The sequence below is a fragment of the Carcharodon carcharias genome, chromosome 3 (assembly GCF_017639515.1).
Source record: "Carcharodon carcharias isolate sCarCar2 chromosome 3, sCarCar2.pri, whole genome shotgun sequence".
NCBI lineage: Eukaryota > Metazoa > Chordata > Chondrichthyes > Lamniformes > Lamnidae > Carcharodon > Carcharodon carcharias.
In genome coordinates this window covers 150,480,379-150,504,281 of record NC_054469.1, presented here as the reverse complement: position 1 = coordinate 150,504,281, position 23,903 = coordinate 150,480,379, and the positions used below count along the sequence as shown (strand labels likewise).

At 40.8% G+C, this 23,903-nt stretch overlaps 1 protein-coding gene across 1 annotated transcript in view; it reads right to left on the bottom strand.

Annotated features, from left to right (window-relative positions):
- Positions 1-5,027: 5,027 nt before the first annotated feature.
- Positions 5,028-23,903, bottom strand: part of chn2 (chimerin 2) — a 383,216-nt gene continuing 364,340 nt past the window's right edge. The window contains exons 10-13 of the mRNA XM_041184893.1: positions 22,040-22,117; positions 12,068-12,205; positions 11,173-11,278; positions 5,028-6,645 (exon numbers count right to left, since the gene is read on the bottom strand). Coding sequence (XP_041040827.1) covers positions 6,474-6,645; positions 11,173-11,278; positions 12,068-12,205; positions 22,040-22,117 — 494 coding nt within the window. The 3' untranslated portion in view covers positions 5,028-6,473. The remainder of the gene's footprint in view (positions 6,646-11,172; positions 11,279-12,067; positions 12,206-22,039; positions 22,118-23,903) is intronic.

Genomic DNA, 23,903 nt, shown 5'->3' with positions numbered 1-23,903 from the left:
TTTTCTATGTTGCTGAGTAGAAGCCAGTATTGTAGCTGTAACGGACCAACTTGTCTAAGGCCGCAGCTATTTCTGGAGCAGTATTGCTGGAATGTTGTCAGGCTCCATAGCCTTTGCAGTATCTAGAGCTTCAGTCATTTTCTGATATCACTTGGAGTGAATCTAATTGGCTGAAGACTGGCATCTGGGATGCTGAGGATATCAGGAGGCCAAGATGGATCATCCATTCGGCACTTCTGTCTGAAGATTGCTGCAAATGCCTCAGCTTTGTCTTTTGCACTGATGTGCTGGGCTTCCTTATTGTTGAGGATGGGAATATTTGTGGAGCCTCCTCCAGTTAGTTTAATTGTCCACCACCAATCAAAACTGGATGTGGCAGGACTGCAGAACTTAGATCTGACCTGTTGGTGTCTATCTGTCTATCACATGCTGCTTCTGCTGTTTAGCATGCAAGTAGTCCTGTACTGTAGCTTCACCATGTTGAAATGTAATTTTTTGGTATACCTGGTGCTGCTCCTGGCATGCCGTCCTGCACTCTTCATTGAACCTGGCTGAGGTTACAGATTGTGGTTATATACAGTTCTGCTGCTGCTCATGGCCCACAGCACCTCATGGATGACCAGTTTTGAGTTGCTAGATCTGTTCAAAATCTATCCCATGTAGCATGGTGATAGTGCCATTCAACACCTTAATGTGAAGATGAGACTTTGGCTCCACAAGGACTGTGCAGTGGTCACTGCTACAAATACTGTCATGGACAGATGCATCTGCGACAGGTAAATTGGGGAGGACAAGATCAAGTATTTTTTTTCCCTCTTGTTGGTTCCCTCACCTTGTATGTCCTTTAGGGCTCAGCCAGCTCAATCATTAGTGGTGCTACCAAGCCACTCTTGGTGATGGATATTAAAGGCCCCCACCAGAATACATTCTATGCCTTCACCACCCTCAATGCTTCCTCCAAGTGATTTTCAACATGGAGGAGTACTGACTCATCAGTGGACAGGCTGGGGGGGTGGGGGGTGGGGGCAGTATGTAGTAATCAGCAGGTTTCCTTGCCTATCTTTGTCCTAATGCCATGAGGCTTTATGGGGTCCAGAGTCGATGGTGAGAACTCCCAAGGCAACTCTCTCCCAACTGCAGACCCTGGTGGGTCTGTCCTGTCTTGAGTCTCTTTTGCTCCATCCTGTGATGCTTCTCCTCCTTCAAAATAATGGCATACAAGAGTATGCCGACAGGGAATGCAATACCTAAGAAGCATTGTTTTTAAAAAGCCCTGACTATGGGAAGGGGGAAGGAGGAGTCTGAAATCTGCTGTATCTGACTCGGTGTGGGAAGCAGTGAGAAGCAAGTCCAGGCATGTATGGGCAGGATGATTTTTATAAAAAGCTTTAAGAAGCATATCCTAGCAGCAGACTATATTAGCAGTTCAAATCCAGGCAACTTGCCCCTCTGGCTCTCATTACCATGCCCAAATGACATCAACGCAGACTTGATGCCTGGATTGCAGGAAAGCTTAAAAAAGTGAGAGAAAACATGGGAGAAGTGTTTTAAATACACAGAAATGGTAGGAATGACTGTAACCCCAATGTCCCTAGTTCTTGGAGAAACAGTGCAGAGGGCTTTAATTCTCATAGGACATACTATGGATGGAACCATGCTAAAAATTGAAAGATTCAATGTGACCCATGATATAGATAGTTTTTCAACTTAAATGAGGCAACCTCATGGCAACAGCACAGCCTTAAATTTTTAGCCTAAATTGCACTTTGTAAACTGGGCAATTACGGCTTTCCATATGGCATTGGATTTCATATTATCCGATGATTCAGAAACCAAAAGATTTGGACCAGTTCAATTTTGACTAGATATTGGAAATAGCTCTTCATGTTTTGGGGGTGTGAGGATTGAGGCACATGTTTAATCTATGCCTGTTCATTATTTTGCAGGCAGCATGTTAAGTTCATGCTGCTTGCTGATTTACATGATCACTGCATGCAGCCAATGCTACCAGCACTGGACATTGGCTGCACACATCGGGGTGGTGGGGGGCCTGATATTGCATGTGACTAGTGTTACTGAAAGGCAGCCCACACCTCTTCAGGAGGAGGTGCATTTTGTGGCTGTAAGAAGCGGTGGGAATTATTTGAAAACTTAATCAATGCTCTGATACTTTGAGCAATGCCCGAACATGAGAGATGTTGTGCACCAAGGTTTTCTGACAGTGTAATGGAGGCTTGCTGAAAGATGGAGAGGAGAGCCATCCTGTATTTTCAGTGGGTTAGGTGTCCCTCCAGACACAAGCAATGGGAAGAAGTAGAAGCGGACGTCAATGCAAGGAGGGTGGCTCCAAGAACCCAGGTGCGGTGCTAGACAATGGGCCGTAACTTCCGAGCTCCAGGGCCTCATGCTTGGGGGGTACCCCAAAGATGTGCTGGGGAACCCCTGTCACCCTTCAACTCATTTGTCACTCCACTGGAAGTTATGGGCCAGTGTTTAATGATTCAGCACGAGTTACGGTGAGTTCAATCTTCAAATGGCATTTCTACCAACTGCTGCTAATTCACTACAACCTGATCACCCATCTACCAATAATCACTATCAGTACTCAACTCTTCAATTCATATGGTTTACCATACCATTACAAAAATGCAACTCTTAATGCCCACAACTCTCAGCTTGCAGCTATTCAACCATTAGAACCACATCAGCAAAACATATTGAACAACACTTACTGACACACCACTTTTTTTTTTACAGAAGGCGGCACTCAACAGCAGAAAGGGATGAGGACAAATGTGTCTGCATGTTTTAATCCCCATGGATGAGGCAGTGCTGGTCATCCTGGGAAGGGACATCTCTGAGATCGTGCCTACTGATTTAGCCAGAAGGGAATGATGATGAGGGCATCTGCAAACTTAAGCCTCTTCTCTCTCATCCATGTCTTTTCAGATTCTCAGGCTGCTGATGGTGTAAGCTTGCACTTCTTACTTTCTGCTTTTCCCTCACCACAACTCAACCCTGGTCCTCTTTTAATTTCAAATGCCCAAGCACTGGAACCTTCCCTATCAGAGGAGGAAGAGGAAGATTACAGTGAAGATGACAGTGAAGATGAAGAAGACACCATCAGTCTATTTCCTTCTCACAGCCATTATCTAAAAGATTGACAGTGTATTTTTGAGGTTAGGGTGGAGGAGTAGTCTGTATGTGGTGAGACACTGGTCACAAATGTATAGAAGCCAGGATGGGGAGAGTTCAGGAACCAACTCACTGAAGGGTGTGGTTGCATACTAGATCTGCTGTAGAGATGTCAGATGATGACTTGGACGGTCCAAGCTACAGAAGTTGATAATTGTATATAAACAAATTCATGGGCACTGGAAAGCCTGTGTGCAAAGTCAAAGAGGATGGAGGAGTCCAACACCAACTCCACACAGAGCTTTGAACAGAGCTTTCCAGCATGGAACTGTTGGATAGCTCCATTAGCATACCTGTGGATTTTAGCACAATGCAATGTCTGATGATGGATTTCACAACTTCCACTTCAGTAGAAACAGCTTCCATCAAAGGTGAATGCTGCAATGGACTCTCAAGACTGCTGCCATCATGGCTTTGGATGACACAATTTAAAGGGGCTTCTACAGCCTCATGGCAGTCTATCAATCTCTTCTCCAGCCTGATCAGCAGGATTGTTGAGGTGCTGCTGTGGAAGAGAAGCAGTGGTTCTACAAAACAGGAACGTGCTGTCCTCTCCCAGGGTTACTCGTCCCATCTCTGTTACTTGGGTGGTGCACTTGCTGTTGCCTGACAGCCGCCCAGCTGCAACCAATACTAAGATGATGCTGTCTGACTCAGAGCTTCTTGTGGTCATCCTCCAGGACCAGCCAGACTACTCCCTGTTTAAAAGTTTAGCCAAGTGAACAAAATCTTCAAAAACACACACAATTGCACCAGCAGCTGGAAGAAATAATCCAGCAACTAATCTATGAGTACTTTGTGATCCTTTTAAATTGAGTTGGATGCAGTATTTTATTCTGTTCAATATCTTCTTCAGCTGTGCAAGGTTAAGTTCGCTGGTGTACTGAGTATGAGAATGGCAGCAGTGCCTGCAAATCAGCATTCCAAACTGATTCACATAATCAGCTTGCTGCACTGTATGCTGTCAATAGTCATTAGTTGTGTGCAGATAAACCCCTTTACAAAGGTGGTGTGCTGTGCACTTCTCATCAGTAGTGTGCGCACACGTATTAGACTCAATTTTTGAGTCTTATGTGGTAGTGCAGTGCCTTAAAAAATGGTTTCTAGCATTCAATTTAGTTTCCTTTACTTTTTATTTAGTGAAATAAATTATTTTGAGAAGAGAGGAAGAGTAGTTCATAACATAAAAGTTATCATTAATATCTTTATTCTCCAAAATTTCAGCGGACCTACTTGTACCTATCAATAGCCGTTGTTTTGTTCAGTTGGATGAAAAAGGGAGGAAAAATGAACAAACCTGCATTTCTGATTAAGTATCCTCGGGATATTACAAAACACTTTGTAGCCATAAATGCTTTAAGTCACTGTTAGAAAACATAGCAGGTGAGTTGTACAAAGCAAGGGCTTACTAGCAACAATGAGCTAAATAACCAGGTAATCTGCTTTTGGTTGAACGATGAATATTAGCAAGAACACTGGGAGAACTCCTTACTCTTTTTTTGAATAGTGCTTTGGCATCATTTTGAGATACACAGTCAGGGCCTCAGTTTAAAGGCTCATCAAAAGGCGGCAACAACAGTAACAATGCAGTAATGCGCTGATGTATCAGCCTAAATTATGTGCTCAGATCACTAAAGTGGGTAAAACATACAGCTGTGCTTTGTAAGTTGTAGCAAAATGTTTCAGCTTATCTCCATTTAAGAATGACATCCTCAAAGTATTGACATTATATTACTGAAATTTCCTCTACAATACAGACTCCTTTTGATCTTGAAGTAGTGAAAAAAATTCTTCCCCAGCCATTTATTGATAAAAATCAGTAACTTGCAGGATTTAAATTTAATAGTACATTTAATAAAATTTTCACAGTACATTATTTAATTTACAAAGTAAATTGGTATCATTTTACACATTAATAGATGAGAAATAAAATAGGCAAAAGCTTTCAAAGCAAAATATTTCATACGCAGGTACCAGTGACTATGCTCAGTTCACTAAATGAATGAAAATTTACACCTCAAAAGAATTTAAAAAGTGGTCTTTTAAACATTTGCAGCATTTGATTTAGTCAAAACATATATTTGCATTTGAAAACTATCAAAATCATATCCACAGAACACTTCAAAAAACAAACAACTTTTTATCTAGTTTAAATATATTTGTTTTGAAAAGATGAATTAACGACACCTACCAGGAGGACCACAGGAGACTATAACTGTCATTGTAAAACAGGAATGGTTTGATAATATTTTAACCAAAATGATGTATGAAAGGAACTTGCTGTGAAGGTATGATGTTCGACAGTTTTGAAATGCAGCTGGGCGTCATAAACAGGAATATAGCTAATTCACAAAAAGATATAAAATGGAAGAACTACAGAAGATCCTTCCCTCTACACTCTTCACTTTGTTGACTTCCTGCTATCTTTTCCAAAGTGATAACCAAACACAGCTTTATACATATATACAAATTAAATGCCTTCCATGAATCACTAGGCACCAGTCATAAATACAGTAATGTGGCAATTAATCCAGTTCTCATTGTGGACTGAGTGTAAGTACAGTGGAGGAGTTTTGAGGAGAGGAGAAAAAGTGTTCAATGGTAATTAAAATTAATAATATTACTATTAGAATACCATCTTTTACCGTTGCATGTGGCTGGTATATTATTTCCCACAATTATTACAAAATTGATCATTTGTAGTATATTGATAATTTGTTAAATGTAGCTCAAGTTAATGGGTAATGATTCTTGGAAAATTTATAGGTATAAATTAGTTGATATACCAATTTATCGAGACACTTAGTGCAATTCAAAATTCTGTGATGTAATTCACATACAAAACAGGTAAATACTATCATTACAAATAAAAATACACTCACTCTGCACCAAGCTAACTTTGGAGTAGAATTTTGACGATTGGCATTACTGAATGAGCATATATGTCTTAGATTTTAAAAAGCAAGATACCAACTCTGTAGCTTGTGGTAGTCACAAACCATTTTTGCTTAGTTTTTCCTGTATAATATAACTTTGTGCTATTGTTGTTGGAAAGCATGTAGTATGATAGGATAAACTTTCCAAACCTCAACTCTCTTAATTAAACATAAACTTCCTAACAAGCAGGCTACAGGGAATGTTTTGGCATTCATCTTCAGCATCACAGACTTAAGTTTACATTGCCAATCTTGCAAGGAGATACTAGCACCAGTGCCTTTTGCCGCTCAGTCACAAATAGTAACTACAATGCTGGTTTTACTTCATATTGTTTTCCTCTATCAGAACAAGACATCTTCATTTTCAATCAAGAGCTGGACAATCAGTCTCTGGTATCGCATGTCATTCAAGGTTGCCAGTGTATTCTGTTCAGGGGGTCGCATCAATGTAGGCCCAAACACAATTCCAAGGTTTTCAGCATTCATCAAATTGTCCTTTCCAAACATAGTGACTCTATAAAGAATAGGATCGATATGTTAGATATATTATGTGATTGTACAACACTCCAATACTTATCAATTTTTATGTTTTGATCTACATTTGCATTATTTCAAATAAGGTGGACAGTAGCAATCATAACCCTAAACCAAGACTCTCATATTGCCTCTAACTGGATGTTTTAACAGCAGTAGTGGATGACTATATATCAATCAAAACAAAATACAATGAAAACCCTAGAGAATTTATAATTTGTTATGAAAGCCATTTTACTTCAGGAATTTTGAAAATGACCTCCCTTTTAATCAGAGTTTCAGTAGTCAGTCATAGAATTATATAACAGTTTCTAGTTCAGGCCTCTCTTACGTGGTCAGGAAGTGCAAAATCACTAATAAATTAATCCTATAGTATTAAAATCAAAACACAGAACATTGGCATAAATATTGACTTGATTTTCTGACAGCGCTGTTTAAACATATTTAATGGGGAAGTCCTAAAATTCTGCTCAAGGGCAGAGAAAATGTCTTTAGTTACTGAAGTAATTAGAATTTTATTAAATTAATTTTCACACACAGTTACACGTCATTAAATATGGTACGTAAAAAGGACTTTACTAATGGTTTTTCCGTCATGACAGCCATGTAAGGCACTGACTAGTAGTGGTTATTATTACAACTATGAAGAACCACACATCACCTGCTTTTCTATAAAGTCTAGAACAATAAAATGTGCTGGTAGCAAATCATTGCACAACACACCTGTTGCAGATTTTTTTAAAGTTCATGATATTGAATAAATGCTAGATGGAAAAACAGTAAGGATTCTGGACAACCATTCAAATTATTTGTACTCAACCATCAAATGGCTTAGCTTTCAACCGATACAGGACACAAAAGATGCAGTTTCTAAGCATAAATTTATGATACCCACTAAATGTTGTAAAACATGGTCATAAACAAATATACATGGCTCTGAAGACAAAATATAAGAACGTCATAAATATTTCACTACCCCGTTGTCTTATTGTGTGTAATTCTGAATGCCTGGCAATACCAAAAAATGTTATAGCACTAAGAATAATTGATTCATGCAGTCATAGAAGGCATTCAATGCCAATACAGTTTATCAGCTTAATGCATTAACTGCTTTTAATTTGGGGATCCCAGAACCCCAAAAAATTAAGGTTCTACTTCATAACCAGATAGTTGCAGGTTGGACTCCTGAGAGTCCAATCACTGACACTGGCTGGAATTTTATGCCCCTGGCAGGCTGGAGGTGGAGGTGGGGGGGAGGGGTCATAAAATTGGGTGGGATGGCGGGTGGGTGCTATGCCCTTCGTGTGCCTGCCTCCGCTGAAATTTTATTAGCAGCAGGGGAGGTGTCAGGCAGCCTGCCTGCTTTTAGGCAAATGTCGTGTGGCAAGGTCACCAGGTATACCCTGATGGCCTGTCTACCTGCTTGGACAGGGGAGGGTTTCCTCCTGTTCAGGCATCCTGTGCCCCATGAAGAGCCTCCCAGTGGAAAGGGCAGCCCATCCTTCCATTGCCTCACCAGTCCCCAACCCTTACTCCCGATGGGGCCTGCCTGACTGGCCTCAGCATAGCCACCTCACTTACCTAGTGCTGCCTTTAGTCATGGATTGACTACAGAGTCAGCAATGGCACCACTCACAGTGGCACTGCTGGGGCTCAAGAGCTGCCAGCCGTCTAATAGGCTGGCAATTCTTGTAGGTGGAACATCCTGCCTCAGGCAGGCAGGAGCCATGATTTCAGGCAACTACAACAACACAAAAATAAAACACTGCAGATGCTGAAAATCTGAAACAAAAGCAGAAAATGCTTGAAATACTCAGCAGAATTCCTGGGGGAATGATGGGTTATTGATCTAAACGTTAACTCTATTTCTCTCCACAGATGCAACCTGACTTATTTTTGTTTCCTCAGGCAACTAATTGCCTGACCATCATAAAATCTGGTTATGGCTTCAAGGGCTGGTGGATGCGAGCTTAGCCCCGAACTTTGTAGCCAGTCAGTGGAGCCACTGCCTCTGCATTCAATTTTGACCACAATCTTGAGAGAATCAGGAATATGCTTTTGCCTATTCTCATTTTTCTCCTACTGGGAATAAAAAGATAACATAGTAGGCTTGTAGAACTAGTTGGCTACCCCTAGAGTAGCAATGACAGTAGCTATGGATGTAGTCATGACAAACTATCCTACCTACCCATTTTCCCAGAAATAAATTTAGTGGTTCCTCCATGAATATGTAAATGGTAGTGAAGTAAGAACTTAAACAAAAATGTTTTGAAATTCACATTTTCTTAAAATAGTGCCACTGAATATTTATCAGGCCATTTTGTAAAAATATGTTTAATAATTCTTCTAAAATGAAAAGCATTTTATTCTGTTGAAACATCTGATCACATAAAAGCCCACAGGAAATATTATAAAACAAAGGCAAACTAATGTAATGTAGGAATACAAAGGAATGAAAGAACAGATGGCCATTGCTAAACTGGTTCCAGAAAATTTATTACACCTTAGCTAGTTAATTTCAATAGTACACTGAAGTGCTAAAAAAAAAGCCTCATATTAGTTTCTGTTTTGCGGTATGTTTTTATATTACATGGAACACTAATCAATTCCAATAAATGGCTATCAATATTTTTCTTTCATAGTATTACCACTTCATACTCCAAATTAGTTATGAGAGATTTGATTTCCAAAATTAAAAGGAATTGTAATCTATTGAAATTTAGAGTAATAATTGCCATAAATACAACACCATCTTCCATTTACATAGTTCCTTTAATGTAGTAAAATGTCCCAAGGCACTTTATTGAGACACAAAATTTGAAACTGAACCACATAAGGAGGATTAGGTCAGATGACCAAAAGCTTGGTTAAAAAGATAAGTTTTAAGGAACATCTTGAAGGTGAAGAGAGAGATGAAGAGGGTTAGGGAGTAAATTCTAGAGCTTAGAGCCTAGACAGCTGAAGACATAGCCGCCAATGAAGAGATGAAAGATACTAGGGTTGCACAAGATGCCAGAATTGGAGGAATGCAGAGCTCTCGGAAGATTGTAGCATTGGACGAAGTTAAAAAGATGGGGAGGGGTGAGGCTATGAAGTGATTGGAACACAAGGATGTAAATTTTAAACTCAAGGCATTGTTGAATTAGGCGCCAATGTAGGCTGGCAAGCACAGGGGTGATGGCTGAATGCGGCATTTATATACATAAATATTTATATAACATAAATACATTGATCTACGTTTTTCATTCAGTCTTGTAATATTGCTTTAAAAAGGCTGGTTAGAGGGGTGGACATTTTGCACTGCACTTTTCAAATAAGAACTAATAATAGCTGGGGACTATTATTGGTGTACTGATCCTTGCACCTGCTCGTGAAGCATCTTAAAATATTTCTTTGCTTTCAAGATGCTGCATAGCTGCAAGTTGTCATTATAGCCTATAGGTAGGAACTGCTCAGTCATGTTGCCAAGGGAATTCATGTCACAGCAGGGGGAGCTCTACAGAGTACCTGTGTTCTCATGTTGCCTCTAATCATTTGTGTTAAAGCATAAATATGATAACCAGGGGCAGATAAAAGGCTTAGTATTTTTTCTTTATAAAACTTAAAGGTGCTTTACCTTTGGTTTGACCAGAGATTTTGGGAGAGTGCCCTATGGTTGCTAGTCTTCTACACTTAAGCACTTGATGCGGGTTGGCAACTGAAGCTGACAGTCATTGAGTGATCTGTGAGGTTTTGAGTACTGTTCATGTGCAAATGGTTGATGAACTTTTTTTCCTTTATTCTTCCATGGGATGTGGATGTTGCTGACGAGGCCAACATTTGTTGTCCATCTCTAATTGCCCTTGAATTGAGTGGCTTGCTAGGCCATTTCAGAAGGCAGTTAGGAGTCAACCACATTGCTGGGTCTGGAGTCACATGTAAGCCAGACCAGGTAAGAATAACAGATTCCTTCCCTAAAGGACATTGGTGAACCAGATATGTTATTACTACAATTGATAGTTGCCACAGTCACTATTACTGAGACCAGTTTTATTTTCCAGATTAATTAATTGAATTTAAATTGTACCACCTGCCGTGATGGGATTTGAACTCATGTACCCAAGCATTAGCCTGGGTCTGTGGATTACTAGTCCAGCGACATTACTACACCACTATCTCCCCCTAATATGCACATGTTGTGTTTAATTGGTTCACGTAATTACAAAGGATAGAGGCAAATTTAAAGACCAAAGAAAAGCTGGGTTTCCCTTACTATTGGGTTTATTAGGGCCAATAGAATTCCTCATGAATGAGTCATTAACTGGGCAGGACTCATGTATCAGGGAGTTACTGCAATGTAAAACATTTGTGGACAAGTCAGATGAATTCTGAATAACTGTTTAAATTTTTATCCAGAGAATTATCATAATTTTGGTATATTGACAATTTCTCTGTGCATTATTATTAAATGGTTCAAACTTTTCAGCTGAATATACAAATCATCTACCCAAGTATAAAACCCGCCTACCTTTTTAGATGAGTCATCAAGTGCCTTAGTGTCTCATAATGTGCAGGAGGGAGTAACATTAAGGATTCATTGATGGCCTCCAGCCTGTCATCTGGATTGGTAATTTCTAAGTAAAAGCAAATGCACATTAGTCATAAAATAGACATTAATTCACACATATTGGCTTTTTGTCCTTAGAACTGAACTTCTGAAATATTGGCTCTCCAATGAATTCCTAACACCATGTCTTTTTCTAAATCAAATTTCTTTGCATATTTTGCTTTCTCCTCACCTTTACTGAATCTAGGCCTCCCTTTTCCTACTCTCCTGAAGATGCCAATTGCTGTTGGGTACAGTTGCAAGGGTGTCGGTGCCCTCAGATACCTCATTCCAAAAGCCAATATTCTTGCAGCAGCATTGCCACTATTGTTAGGCTAATTGACAGCTTGAGGTATGACAGACAAATTCATTGCTATCCTATATCCCTGTATTCGAGATGGAAAAAAATGACCAGATATCCTGCTGTTTTATGCACATCCAGTAAGGACAGGATCTGGCTAAGTTGTGGTGCCCCTCCACAGATGAACTGCCTGCCAAAGCTCACTGTTTAGGCTCAGATGCGGAGGATGGCTATGTGAGGTACCATAGAGCATCTGTTAATTGCAATTTCATAGACCAGCAAGGAATCAAAGGTTACAGTCCAGGTCAGGTGACAAAATTGGTGAAAGACAGAGGAATCACACTGATTAGTTTTGTTAATGGCCACTGTTACTGGAAAATATTTTTAAAAATGAAATCTGCATGCAATAACTGAATTAGCCTTGTTACTGGATAGACCTATTCTCATCGTCTTGTCCAATATTCACCAATTCCAAGTGGGAGTTAGGCAGCGTCTCAAAATTCAGATGATACTTACTGGCTGCTTCAATGAATTTTTGATATGAATCATAGGTGATAACAGGAATAGGCAAATCCCTAAAATACAGCTTAAGTGCACCAGCAATGATGTTGATGTCTGCATATGTAGCGGCAGAAATGTCAGCTTTGTCACCATCTGGAAAGAAGACAAATGTTAATTGCACTAAAGAATGCTACCCAAAGCTTACACAAGTTGTTTTACAAAGAATGTGAGCTAGTTGCCAGAGCTTACCACTCCTGCAGATCTTCAATCACAGCAATGCACAAAGGATTCGTTACCTCTTAAATAATTATATTATTTGAACACACTAATGATTATTTTCCCAAACTTCACGAGGCAACAACTATTCCACCACCACTCCAGAACTTGAGCATAAAAATCAAAGTTGACACTCCAATGCAGTACTGAGGGAGTGCTGCACTGTCGGAGGTGTTGCCTTTTGGATGAGAGGTTAAGCCGAGGCCTTGTCTTCCCCCTCAGGAATACATAAAAGATTCCATGGTGCTATTTTGAAGAAGAGCAGGGGAATTACCTAGTATCCTGGACAATATTTATCCCTCAATAAACATCAGAACAACAGCTTATCTGGTCATTCTCGCATTGCTGTTTGTGGGAACTTGCTGTGTGCAAATTGGCTGCTGCGTTTTGAATGTTACAACAATGACTACACTTCAAAAAGGCTTCATTAGCTGTAAAGCACATTGGGATGCCCAATGGTTGTGAAAAGCTCAATATAAATTTAAGACTTTCTTTATCCAAGTTTTAGCTCTGCATTTTGAGAATGATTAAAAATATATTCGTAAACAGATTTGTTCCAGAGAGAACATGGAACGTCATGCCTAAAATGGTGTCAAGGCCTACTTCAGACAGAGACATTTGAAAGGAATGCAAAAGACTGAACTTTAATCTGGTTGCCGAGACAGTGGAGACTGATTTCTATATCTCAGTAGAAACCATCTTCTGTTGAGTTATATCTCAGAATGTGGAAATGGTCTGAGTTGAAAGAATGCAGATTCTGGAGGAAAGATATGTTTTTTTTCTTCCCTTCCAGGAGTACAAAAGGGAACGGGTTAAAAAGCCAGCTGAAAACCTGACCGGTGTGTTCTAGTTCTTATGTGCTATTTGTGCTGTGAAGGTCACAACAGAAGAACAGCAGCTAGGCATCCCTGCAGCTTGCAGGTAAAAATCTCTATTTCTCCCTCTCCCTCTGTTGCTGCAGGCAAGTCACAAGTCAGCAAAGCCACAGTCAAAAAAGAAAAACGGCAGCTCCTTCAGCTAACCTGTAGAACCAAGTGTTTCCAAACCAACTGCTCAACTGCCAAAGTCAGCTCTACTGGAATCACCCAACTTAATGGCCACAACATTTTGCCATCTTTGGCGGACAAGCCAAATACTGATTCGTATATCTCTTTTAACTTCTATTTTTGGACTCAACTTCTCATTTCTGACCTATGTGTATGTGAGTTTCATTTTTATTTTTATTCTTGGGTTTTTAGTAACTAATAAACTTTGACTCAAGAAAGCTTGGTTAAATTGGCTCCTGCTAGAACATAAATATACTTGGACTGGGAAGGGATCCCTTTTAAATTAACCTTGTAGCAATCAACCAAGAGGGTTGAATAAAGAAGGGGAGCAAGCTCATTCCTCCTCACCCAGGAGCATAACAAAATTAGGGGCCCGTTTGGCAAGTTAACAATTTGGGGTATCTCATCCGAGATACTTAGGACTGGTGTAGGTCATTCAAAGGTGTCACTAAGCAAATGGAAATATGCAACCAGCCCAACAACTTGTGAATGTGGAACTGAGCCACAAACTATGCAACATCTCCTGCAATGCCTATCGCTAGAGGAACCCTGCACTGTTGCAGATCTTGCTGAATTCAACAACACGGCGCAAAAATGTGTCCAGTTCTGGCTGGGCCATGTATAGACTGTCCGTGAACACGATGATAAGAATCTGAGATTATAACAAATTGGGGGACCTCACCTGGGGAATGGTGTGTATTAATAAAATACACACACACATTTTCTAACAATATATATAAGATGTAACAATAATTTCAATTTGAAGAACTATGGAAAATTTAATTTTTCAGGGAGGCAAGTGGCATAATGGTATTGTCACTGGACTGATATTCCAGAGACCCAGGGTAATTCTGTGGAGACGCGGGTTCAAACCCCACCATGGCAAATTGTAGAACTCGAATTCAATAAAAAGTCTGATGATGACCATGAAACCATTGTCAATTGTTGTAAAAACCCATCTGGTTCACTAATGTCCTTTAGGGAAGGAAATCTGCCATTCTTACTTGGTCTGGCCTACATGTGACACCAGATCCACAGCAATGTGGCTGATTCTTAAGATGCCCTCTGAACAAGGGCATTAAGGAATGGGCAATAAATGTTGGCCTAGCCAACAACGCCCACATCCTATGAACAAATTAAAAAAACAGTCAAGTTTAGCCAATATTTGAAAGTTTAGTCTTTGTACTCAAGCATAATTATATAAATTTAAGTAAAATGTGGGAAATCACAAACATGAAAATTTACTTGGATCTTTTGTGCATTTCACATTTATAATTTTGGGTTTTGGTCTTACACCGTACACTGGCCGTGAAATTTGATGGGGCCTGAAAATGGGTGCAGGGATCGCAATGCATGATTAACCCATTGCTTCCAATGCAAACTTTGTGCTGTCTGCTTATTTGTGTGATTGAGGCATGCAGCCAGTGTGAAGCATGTTGCAGAGTGAGTGCAGCCTGAGCTTGGGGGGTGGGGGGCAGGTGGGGGTGGGGGGTGGGAGGGAGATGGAATCTTGAGATTCAATACTTATTGTCAGCTGTACCCCTTAAAAATGTAGGTGCATTTTGACTGGAACAGTTTCTGAAAGTCATTCTAGAACAGAGTTTGATCCAGGAAAGACACAAGAATGGTAGAAAGCAAGCTTTAGGATTCTCTGATGCCACACTGGAGCCTTGATCTAAAAGGCAGATAGGAAAAGAGAGGTCATGTAACCACAGGGGACCAGAAGACTCTCTCGGCAGGTACTATGAAAGCGGCGCAAGCAAATAATCACTGCAGTCAATGTGAGAAGTCTAACCCCAGAAAACAAGAGGCAATGCCACAAGAAATTCAATTACATCATGAAGTCAAGTGAATGCATCTTGAAATGCCATATCCTACAAGCTGATCTCACTTGCCTCACACTCTGTTCAACGTGCTACATCCCCATCGCTCACCTACCAACAACCTTTATCAATCATGACTTATACCCAACATTCATATGCTCCACTGCATCCTCATACACATCATTGTTGCAAGCCTCATATCCACATCTCACAGCTTGAGGGCACTGCCAACTATTCAATCGGAACAATCACATCACCTAAACACATTGCACCACACTCACTGACACAATTCCTTTTCGCTTGCAGAACAAGGTGGTGCATAACTGCATGAAAAAGCAGCTAAACGGTGGATGACAGACACAGCCGAATGTCCTCACCATCATTGCAGCGGCACTGACTGAGGCAATGGCCAGTGGCGGGGTTGACAGCAGGAAAGGTGATAATATGTAATCCTCCTTCTCACATGCCACTTCCCCCTCACCTACAATCTCTTCTGATATGCAGATGGTCTAAGCACCTCTTGCTTTCCACTCGTCCCCTCAACAGAACCATATCCTTATGCCTTTCTCTTTTCAGATATCTGAAAGCTGCCATCTGACCAGGCAATCATGCAGGAAGAGGACACTTGATAATTAAGAAACACTCCCACTCTCTCTCACACTTGCAGCCACTGGCTCAGAACTGACACAACTTTACCAGGTAGCTTAGAGAAGGGTCCTGCACATGGTGCGACACTGGGCCTGAGTGGCCTGCTGCCAGGGCAGGAGGGAAAGATAGTGCAAGTCCAGCTCACTGGAGCACAACATCACACGAAAGTGCTGCAGAGGACTGAGATAAGATAGGGCAGAATGCAGAAAAAGGCTAATGAGTTTGCACACAGAAATGATTGGTGCATTGACAGGGTTGCCAGAAAGGCTGTGGTCACTATCCAGGAACATGGAGGAGTCTGGCACTAACCTTACATAAAGCTTCACTCAGTTTGGAGTTCAATGTCTCCAGTGTGGAACTGGTGATCAACTCAATCACCAGCCTTCCGCCAACAATGCTGCAGCCACTGGGGTAGCAGCACGTGGGAGGGTTAGGATAGGCAAAGGCACACAGAAGACAAGCACTAAGGGAATGCACAAGGGTGATTAGTTGGCTTTTGAGTGGAATATTGGATGGTTTGTTTGATAAAGTTGTTTTTGGAATGTTTGTTCAATGGTGGTCAGCACTGTGGTCAGGAGGACACTGTAATTGGGAAAAGGTAAGGTGTGGGACTGATGTTGATCAGGGAATTAGGGTTGCATTCATTAGTATAGCAGTCAGATGAGGTGATCATGGACAGTCTGGCCTCAAAAGGGTTGATTGCCTCCTCCCTTCCTTCTCCTTCTCAGCTGCTCACCGAATACCTGGTGACAAAGGTTTACTTTTATGACGGTGATGTGAAGGATGCAGCAGACCACAGCTGTAGTAAATATTGCTTCATTTAGTGTGCAATGTAGCTTTAAGAATAATGCTTGCTAAGGGATCACATGATCTGTAATAGCCAATAGGAGAGTAGCACGGCCTACCTCCGCAGTCAGTGTAGAGATAGTTAGAGTTGAAAGCACACATGTAGTTGCTGCTGAGTATACTGTAAATAAACTTAAAGTTTCCACCAAAGAAGTGTCTGCAGATCAACTCTATCATTAACACAATTCGGCCACCCTACAACAACAACAAATTGTAATGCTTCCTCTGAAGAGTAAGGCAGTGGGAACAGAGCTTAAGCAACCAACTCTTTTGCTTGAAGGCAATGCTTACTCAAGTGAGAACGAGGGCCAACCACATGCTACAACATTTCCTGTAGGTTTCAGCAACATTAAGTGGATGTGCAAATCTCAAAACACTTCTACTACCTCAGCAGCAGCCAATAGAAATCAGTCAGCAATTGAAAAGAGGCTGATTACTCCTTTAAATAACACTGGTGGGGTCCTTCTCTTTCCTGCTGCTGAGTGCATATTTAGCTGTGCAAGATTAAAAGAGGCCATTAGCTCGAGCACAAGTCCAAAATGGCACAGCTAGGGTCAAATCAGGTTGCACGATGACTGACATCATGATCTGCTTACTCTGTATATTTCCAGTGCCTGCGTTATCGACCTCCCAAAATGACATCCTACCAGGACCGCACCAGAAGTGGGCTCGTGCAGCATGGATACTAATGTAGAGCACAGTGTAAGCCCTGTAAATAGGCTCATCTTATGTTCATATTATATCAGAGCAAGATTACAGTGAAGTTTTCATAAAATAAATTATGGTTCCTTGTGTGATTATGCAATAATTCAACTTAAACCTGTCTTCACAGATAAATATAAATTATAGGGGTGGAATTGGGTCTACAACATGGAAAGGGCTTGTCACAATTTGGCAACCGATTTTGCACCATGCTAGGTTTTATTTACGTTGACTTGGAAAACGTTGGTAAGATTTTTGATTTCAAACCAAGCAGAAACTACAGTGTTACGAGGAAACAAGTCTCCAAAAAATATTTGAACTACTGTTCTGTGAACTTCAGTCAAAAGCTCGGGCATGGTGAATAATCAACTGCCGATTCACTATGAGCCCTTTTGCGCCTCTAGTGTTGGTTAATTTCACTCTCAATATCTCATGTAAAGTGCATTTGTACAGCGTATGAAAGTAACTAACATAATTCAAAGAATTATATTTGTAAAAATCCATCATACTCAAACATAATTTTTGGAAAGAAGCAAACGATATAACTTAGCAATGTTAATTGCCTCAAATATTGCTAAACAGAGAGTAAAACTATCAATAATCAAAAAGTTTTTTTAAAAAGCTACCAATAACAGCTTGCAAGCAAAATGGAAGTCAATTAAAAATTTGCAAGCAGAATGAAGTAGTTACATCACAAGCTATTTTTGCAGTGCTTTAAACAACATTTTGATTTCTAACATATTTAACAAGAAGCTAAATAATAAACTCACTCATAGCCTTGGCTATGTTGAGAACCTGAAGCATTTCCTAATACAAGCCTGACTCTCTCTGCAGCCTACAACTTGAAGTCAACTTCACTACCACATCTATTCACTATGTACTTGAGGCTTGCCTGAATAAATGGTCTCAATCAAGTTGCAGACTATGAATTCTAATGCGCAAGACGAAACTCGCTCACCTCCTGAATCAAGTCAACGTAAGATAAGGCTGATTAAACAGGACATCACGGGATGTCTGTGACTCTTTAGTTTGATCATTAAAAATAAATTTGGGTTCTCTAATGACTCCAACTTTTTGGACAAAAGGAACAAGGAAAAGAAACGAGAATTATTCTAACACTAAAATTCACAAAAGCCATTATTGGAATGAATGAATACTTTGAAGGCAGTTGCCAATAGTTTTGTATGTAAACAACAACCTAACAGAGTAGAAGGGGTGGAGGTGATTGGCCTCCAACAACCACAGATATCTTCCTTTGTGTTAGGTATGACTATCCCATTGATTTCAATTTCACTAGGGCTCCTTGAGGCCACACTCAGTCAAATGCTGCCTTGATATCAAGAGAAGTCACTCTCACCTCAAGCATTTTGGTCTATGTTTGGACCAAGTTGTAATACGATCTGGAGCTGAGTGGTCCTGCTGGAACTCAAACTGAGCATTGGCAAGGATGTTCTTGGTTTGAAAATACTACATGATAGCACTGTCTACGACACCTTCCATCACTAGAGAACTCTAAAGCTAGAAGTGCATTCTAAATGCTTAACAGTGGACAGAGAAACAACTGCCCAAGAAAACTTGCCAAGAAATTTTGCATGGTGGAATAGATAAAGGTATCAAAAAGGTTCCCTGGGTCAGGATGAATTTGAGCGTGTGCTGTACTATGCCAGGATTTTGAGCTGCAAATGGCTTCCTTTTATTCCCACAACGGTTAAATAGGTTATGTGATAAGTATATAAGACAGAGGTGCTCTGCTATTTTGATGACCTTGAAACAATTAGTGATGGTATTTATGATCTCAGGATCCTGTTTCATTTTTCTGAGAACTAGAGATACAAATATCTCATATTTTCTTAAGGACAGATAAGGCTTCAAAGTAAATTAGTTTAAGTATGAATTTTTGGTTCCAATGTCCTTGCGATTAAATGATAGAGCCCACTGTCCAATTTAAGTGCTGGACCTCTGCAAATGTGGGAAATACTCAAAGGCCTGAAATTTTCCTGTATCAGGCAGGCTTGGCAGGAGCGGTGGCAGAGCCGCCCGCAATTGGCTCTGCACCGCCATTTTACACAGGCAAGCCAATTAAGGCCCGCCCAGCATGATACATGAGCGGTAGCGAGGCACTACCTGTGCGGGCAGGGGGAGAAAGGAGTGTTGGGTCCAGTGCGCGTTTGCGCACATGCGCGTGAAAGAGCACTTCAATCTCCCTGAGGCACAGAGTTGCCTCAGGGAGATTGAAGCGCTTTTGCAAAAAATAATTAAATGCGATAAAAAATTTAATGAAATGTGTTTCCTCATGTGACTGTGTCACACGAGACGTGACATGTTTTAATTTTTCAAAAAAAAGTGTTAATCTATTTGTAAAAGCTTTAGGAAACCACATCCCCCTCGTGGATGAAGTTTCCTAAGAAACGTAAAGGCCGTGTGGCCTTTTTTGCCTACCCGGCAACCGTTAGGTTGGACGGGCAGTGTAAATTTGAAATGAATTGGTTCCTTAATGGCCTTAATAGGCCTTTTAATTATCGGCGGGCGCGCAGCCGACTCTGGCACGCATCCGCCAAACGAAACGTCGTGAGACAGCGCGATGACATCGGGACACACGCCCGATGTCATCGTGTGTCATTTTACATGCCGGCATGTCGGACCCACCCCCGCACACCAACTGTAAAATCCTGGTCAAAATAATTTCTTTACAAATTTGTTCACATTGTTATTGCCAACATTCAGACTAAATTATACTGTACTATTGCTTGATCGGGAGCCAATGTAAGTCAATGAGCATAGGGGTGATAGGTGAACAGGACTTAGTGCAAGTTAAGTTTTATATGAACTCAAGTTTACCAAGGATAGAAAATGGGAGACCAGCCAGGATGCTTTAAAATAGGCAACAAAGGCAAGAATGTAGGTTTCAGCAGAAGATAAGTTGAGACAGGGTGAAGCCTGGCGATCTGGAAATAGGGGATCTTTGTCATGGCAAAAATATGTTGTCAGAAGCTCATCTCCACGGTCAAAAATGACATTAGAGGAGTGACTGGCATTGCTTGAGTCCCGCACTATTGGAGAGATCAGTCTCTAGGACATCCACACGCTGTAAGACCATAAGACATAGGAGCAGAAATTAGGCCATTTGGCCCATCGAGTCTGCTCTGCCATTCAATCATGGCTGATAAGTTTTTCAACCCCATTCTCCCACCTTCTCCCCGTAACCTTTGATCCCCATACCAATCAAGAACCTATCTATCTCGGCCTTAAATATACTCAATGACTTGGCCTCCACAGCCTTCTGTGGCAATGAATTCCATAGATTCACCACTCTCAGGCTAAAGAAGTTTCTCCTCATCTCTGTTCTAATAGGTCTTCCCTTTACTCTGAGGCTGTGCTCTCAGGTCCTAGTCTCTCCTACTAATGGAAACATCTTCCCCACGTCCACTCTATCCAGGCCTTTCAGTATTCTGTAAGTTTCAATCAGATCCCCCTCATCCTTCTAAACTCCATCGAGTATAGACCCAGAGTCCTCAAACGTTCCTCATACGTTAAGCCTTTCATTCCTGGGATCGTTCTCATGAACCTCCTCTGGACCCTCTCTAGGGCCAGAACATCCTTCCTGAGATACGGGGCCCAAAATTGCTCACAATATTCTAAATGTGGTCTGACCAGAGCCTTATAAAGCCTCAGCAGCACATCCCTGCTTTTATATTCTAGTCCTCTCAAAATAAATGCCAACATTGCATTTGCTTTCCTAACTACATGGGAATGCATTAGCCTTGCCATTTCTTGGCAGTAAACATTAAAAAACCTTGAAATCTCATGGTTGCTCTGGTCTCCACTATGCAGCTGTCTCCTCCAAGTTGCTGGAATGCTGATCCAGCCATGGTGGGTGGGGGAAGGGGCCTGCAATGCTGGCATAATTGCCTTGGGCTGGGAAAAATCACTGAAAATTGATCCCTCAACTACCCTAATTGGCTTCCCACCATGGACACAAGGATTGCTGGCATCGAACCCAGCCCGCACCTGGGAAAAGCAGCCAGAGGCAGGAACTCATCAGCACACTGGCTCAATGCATGTTATCCTGCATCCAAACCCCTCTCTGAAAGTCTAGGAAAATGTTCCCATTGAGCCTGTATTGTACATGGAAAAGGACGTAATAACTGATTATTGATTCCCACAAGTAGACAGCATTCCACTTATTCACTAATATTCTTTGATTTGTAATACTTTCAGTTGACACCTTTTCAGGGCGCTGATCATAATCACATCTGCTCATGTCTGGTTTCATCCTAACCTTAATCACATGTTTCCATGGCTCTTTTGCTTTCTATAATTGGATGGACAAAACTGCACATAGTAATTCAGCCAAGTACAAACACATGCCTTTGCAGGTACATACAGTTCATGACAATTATAAAACTGAAGAAATACTCATGGAGATATGAAGAGATATCATAAATGCAATTTTTATATTCATGTTTATGATCTTGCGACAAATAGAAATGGAAATCTTCCCTAAGTGTGAAATAGAAGCTTTTTATGACTGCACTACTGTTTTGACAAGTTAAGCCAAAGGGAAAACTTACAATTTAAGTTAATAGTTTTGTATGTTTATTTAATATTACACAATGGCTAAAAGCATAAGATAGTGTTGCACTTACCTCGGTCAAATGCCATTTTAACATCTTCTATGTGCTCAGTAAATCCAGAGACTCTGTAAAGCCCCTCAGACTTCAAACCTATTTAACAAATGGAAAATTGTTATTTCACTAATTGCACTGTATATAGTGGGGGTGATAGTGAAGTTTAAATGAAAGTTTTCAGAGAACATCCATGAACACTCTCATGTTGTGAATAACACAAATACCCAGAACCCAACCCCATACTCTGCAAGAAGAAGTCAAAAAGTCCATTGCTACCCTATTGGTTTTAGCGGGAAAAATAAGGGCGGACATAATTCTTGCTCCCATCCATTGAAAAGCAAATATGTAGAAGAGTCTGTTATTTTCTTCTTTGTGTTTACTTTTTAAAATGCAAAAAATGTACTCCACATTATAAATATTTTTATGCCATTAATTGCATTAGTGAGCTGACAACAATCAAAATACAACTTTTATTGGAATATTTTAATTCCACATATGGGTGCAGTGCGATTCACTTTTTCAGTCATTCATTTTGGAAATCACAGGCTAAACATTCATTTTCCTTGTAATCTAGCAGAGTCGAACAATGTTGGTTCTCTGGAGAGTTAGTCTGGAGAATTGATAATGGAAAACCACGAAATGGCAGAGACATTGAACAGGTATTTGGTACCCATCTTCACTGTAGAAAACTTCCCAAGTTTACTTGAAAGTCAAGGGAAGAAAGGAGGGGGGAACTTAAAACACCTCTGGGAGGTGCCAGAGGACTGGAGAATAGCTAATGTGGTTCCGCTATTTAAGAAGTGTTGTAGAGATAAGCCAGGGACTACAGCCCAGTGAGTCTCACGTCAGTAGTAGGGAAACTATTGGAGAAAATTCTGAAGGAGAGAATCTATCTCCACTTGGAGAGGCAAGGTTCGATCAGGGATAATCAGCATGGCTTTGTCAGAGGGGGGTCATGCCTAACAAATTTGATTGAATTTTTTGAGGTGGTGACCAGGTGTGTAGATGAGGGTAGTGCAGTTGATGTAGTTTATTTGGATTTCAGCAAAGCCTTTGACAAGGTCCCACATGGAAGACTTATAAAGAAGACAAGTGCACATGGGAAACAGGGTAATTTGATAATATGGATTCAAAATTGGCTTAGTTTTAGGAGACAGAGGTTGATGACAGAAGGATGCTTTAGTGACTGGAAGCCAGTGTCCAGTGGCATACCACAGGATCTGTGCTTGGTCCCCTATTATTTGTCATTTATATAAACGACATAGATGACTATGTGGGGGGCTAGGATTAGTAAGTTTGCGGATGACACAAAGATTGGCCGGGTGGTTAACAGTGAGGTTGAGTGTCTTGGGCTACAGGAAGATATAGACAGGATGGTCAAATGGGCAGATAAGTGGCAGATGGAATTTAACCCTGAAAAGTGAGAGGTGATACACTTTGGAAGGAGTAATTTAACAAGGAAGTATTCAATGAATGGCATGACACTAGGAAATTCTGAGGAACAAAGGGACCTTGGTGTGTGTGTCCATAGATCTCTGAAGGCGGAGGGGCATGTTAGTGGGCTGGTGAAAAAGGCATATGGAACAATTTCCTTTATCAATTGAGGCATAGATTACAAAAGTAGGGAGGTCATGTTGGAGTTATATAGAACCTTGGTGAGGCCATAGCTGGAGTACTGTGTGCAGTTCTGGTCGCCACATTATAGGAAGGATGTGATTGCACTGGAAGGGGTGCAGAGGAGATTCACCAGGATGTTGCCTGGGATGAAACATTTAAGTTATAAAGAGAGGTTGGATAGACTTGGGTTGTTTTCGCTGGAGCAGAAAAGACTGAGGCACAACCTGATTTAGGTGTACAAGATTATGAGGGGCATTGTCAGGGT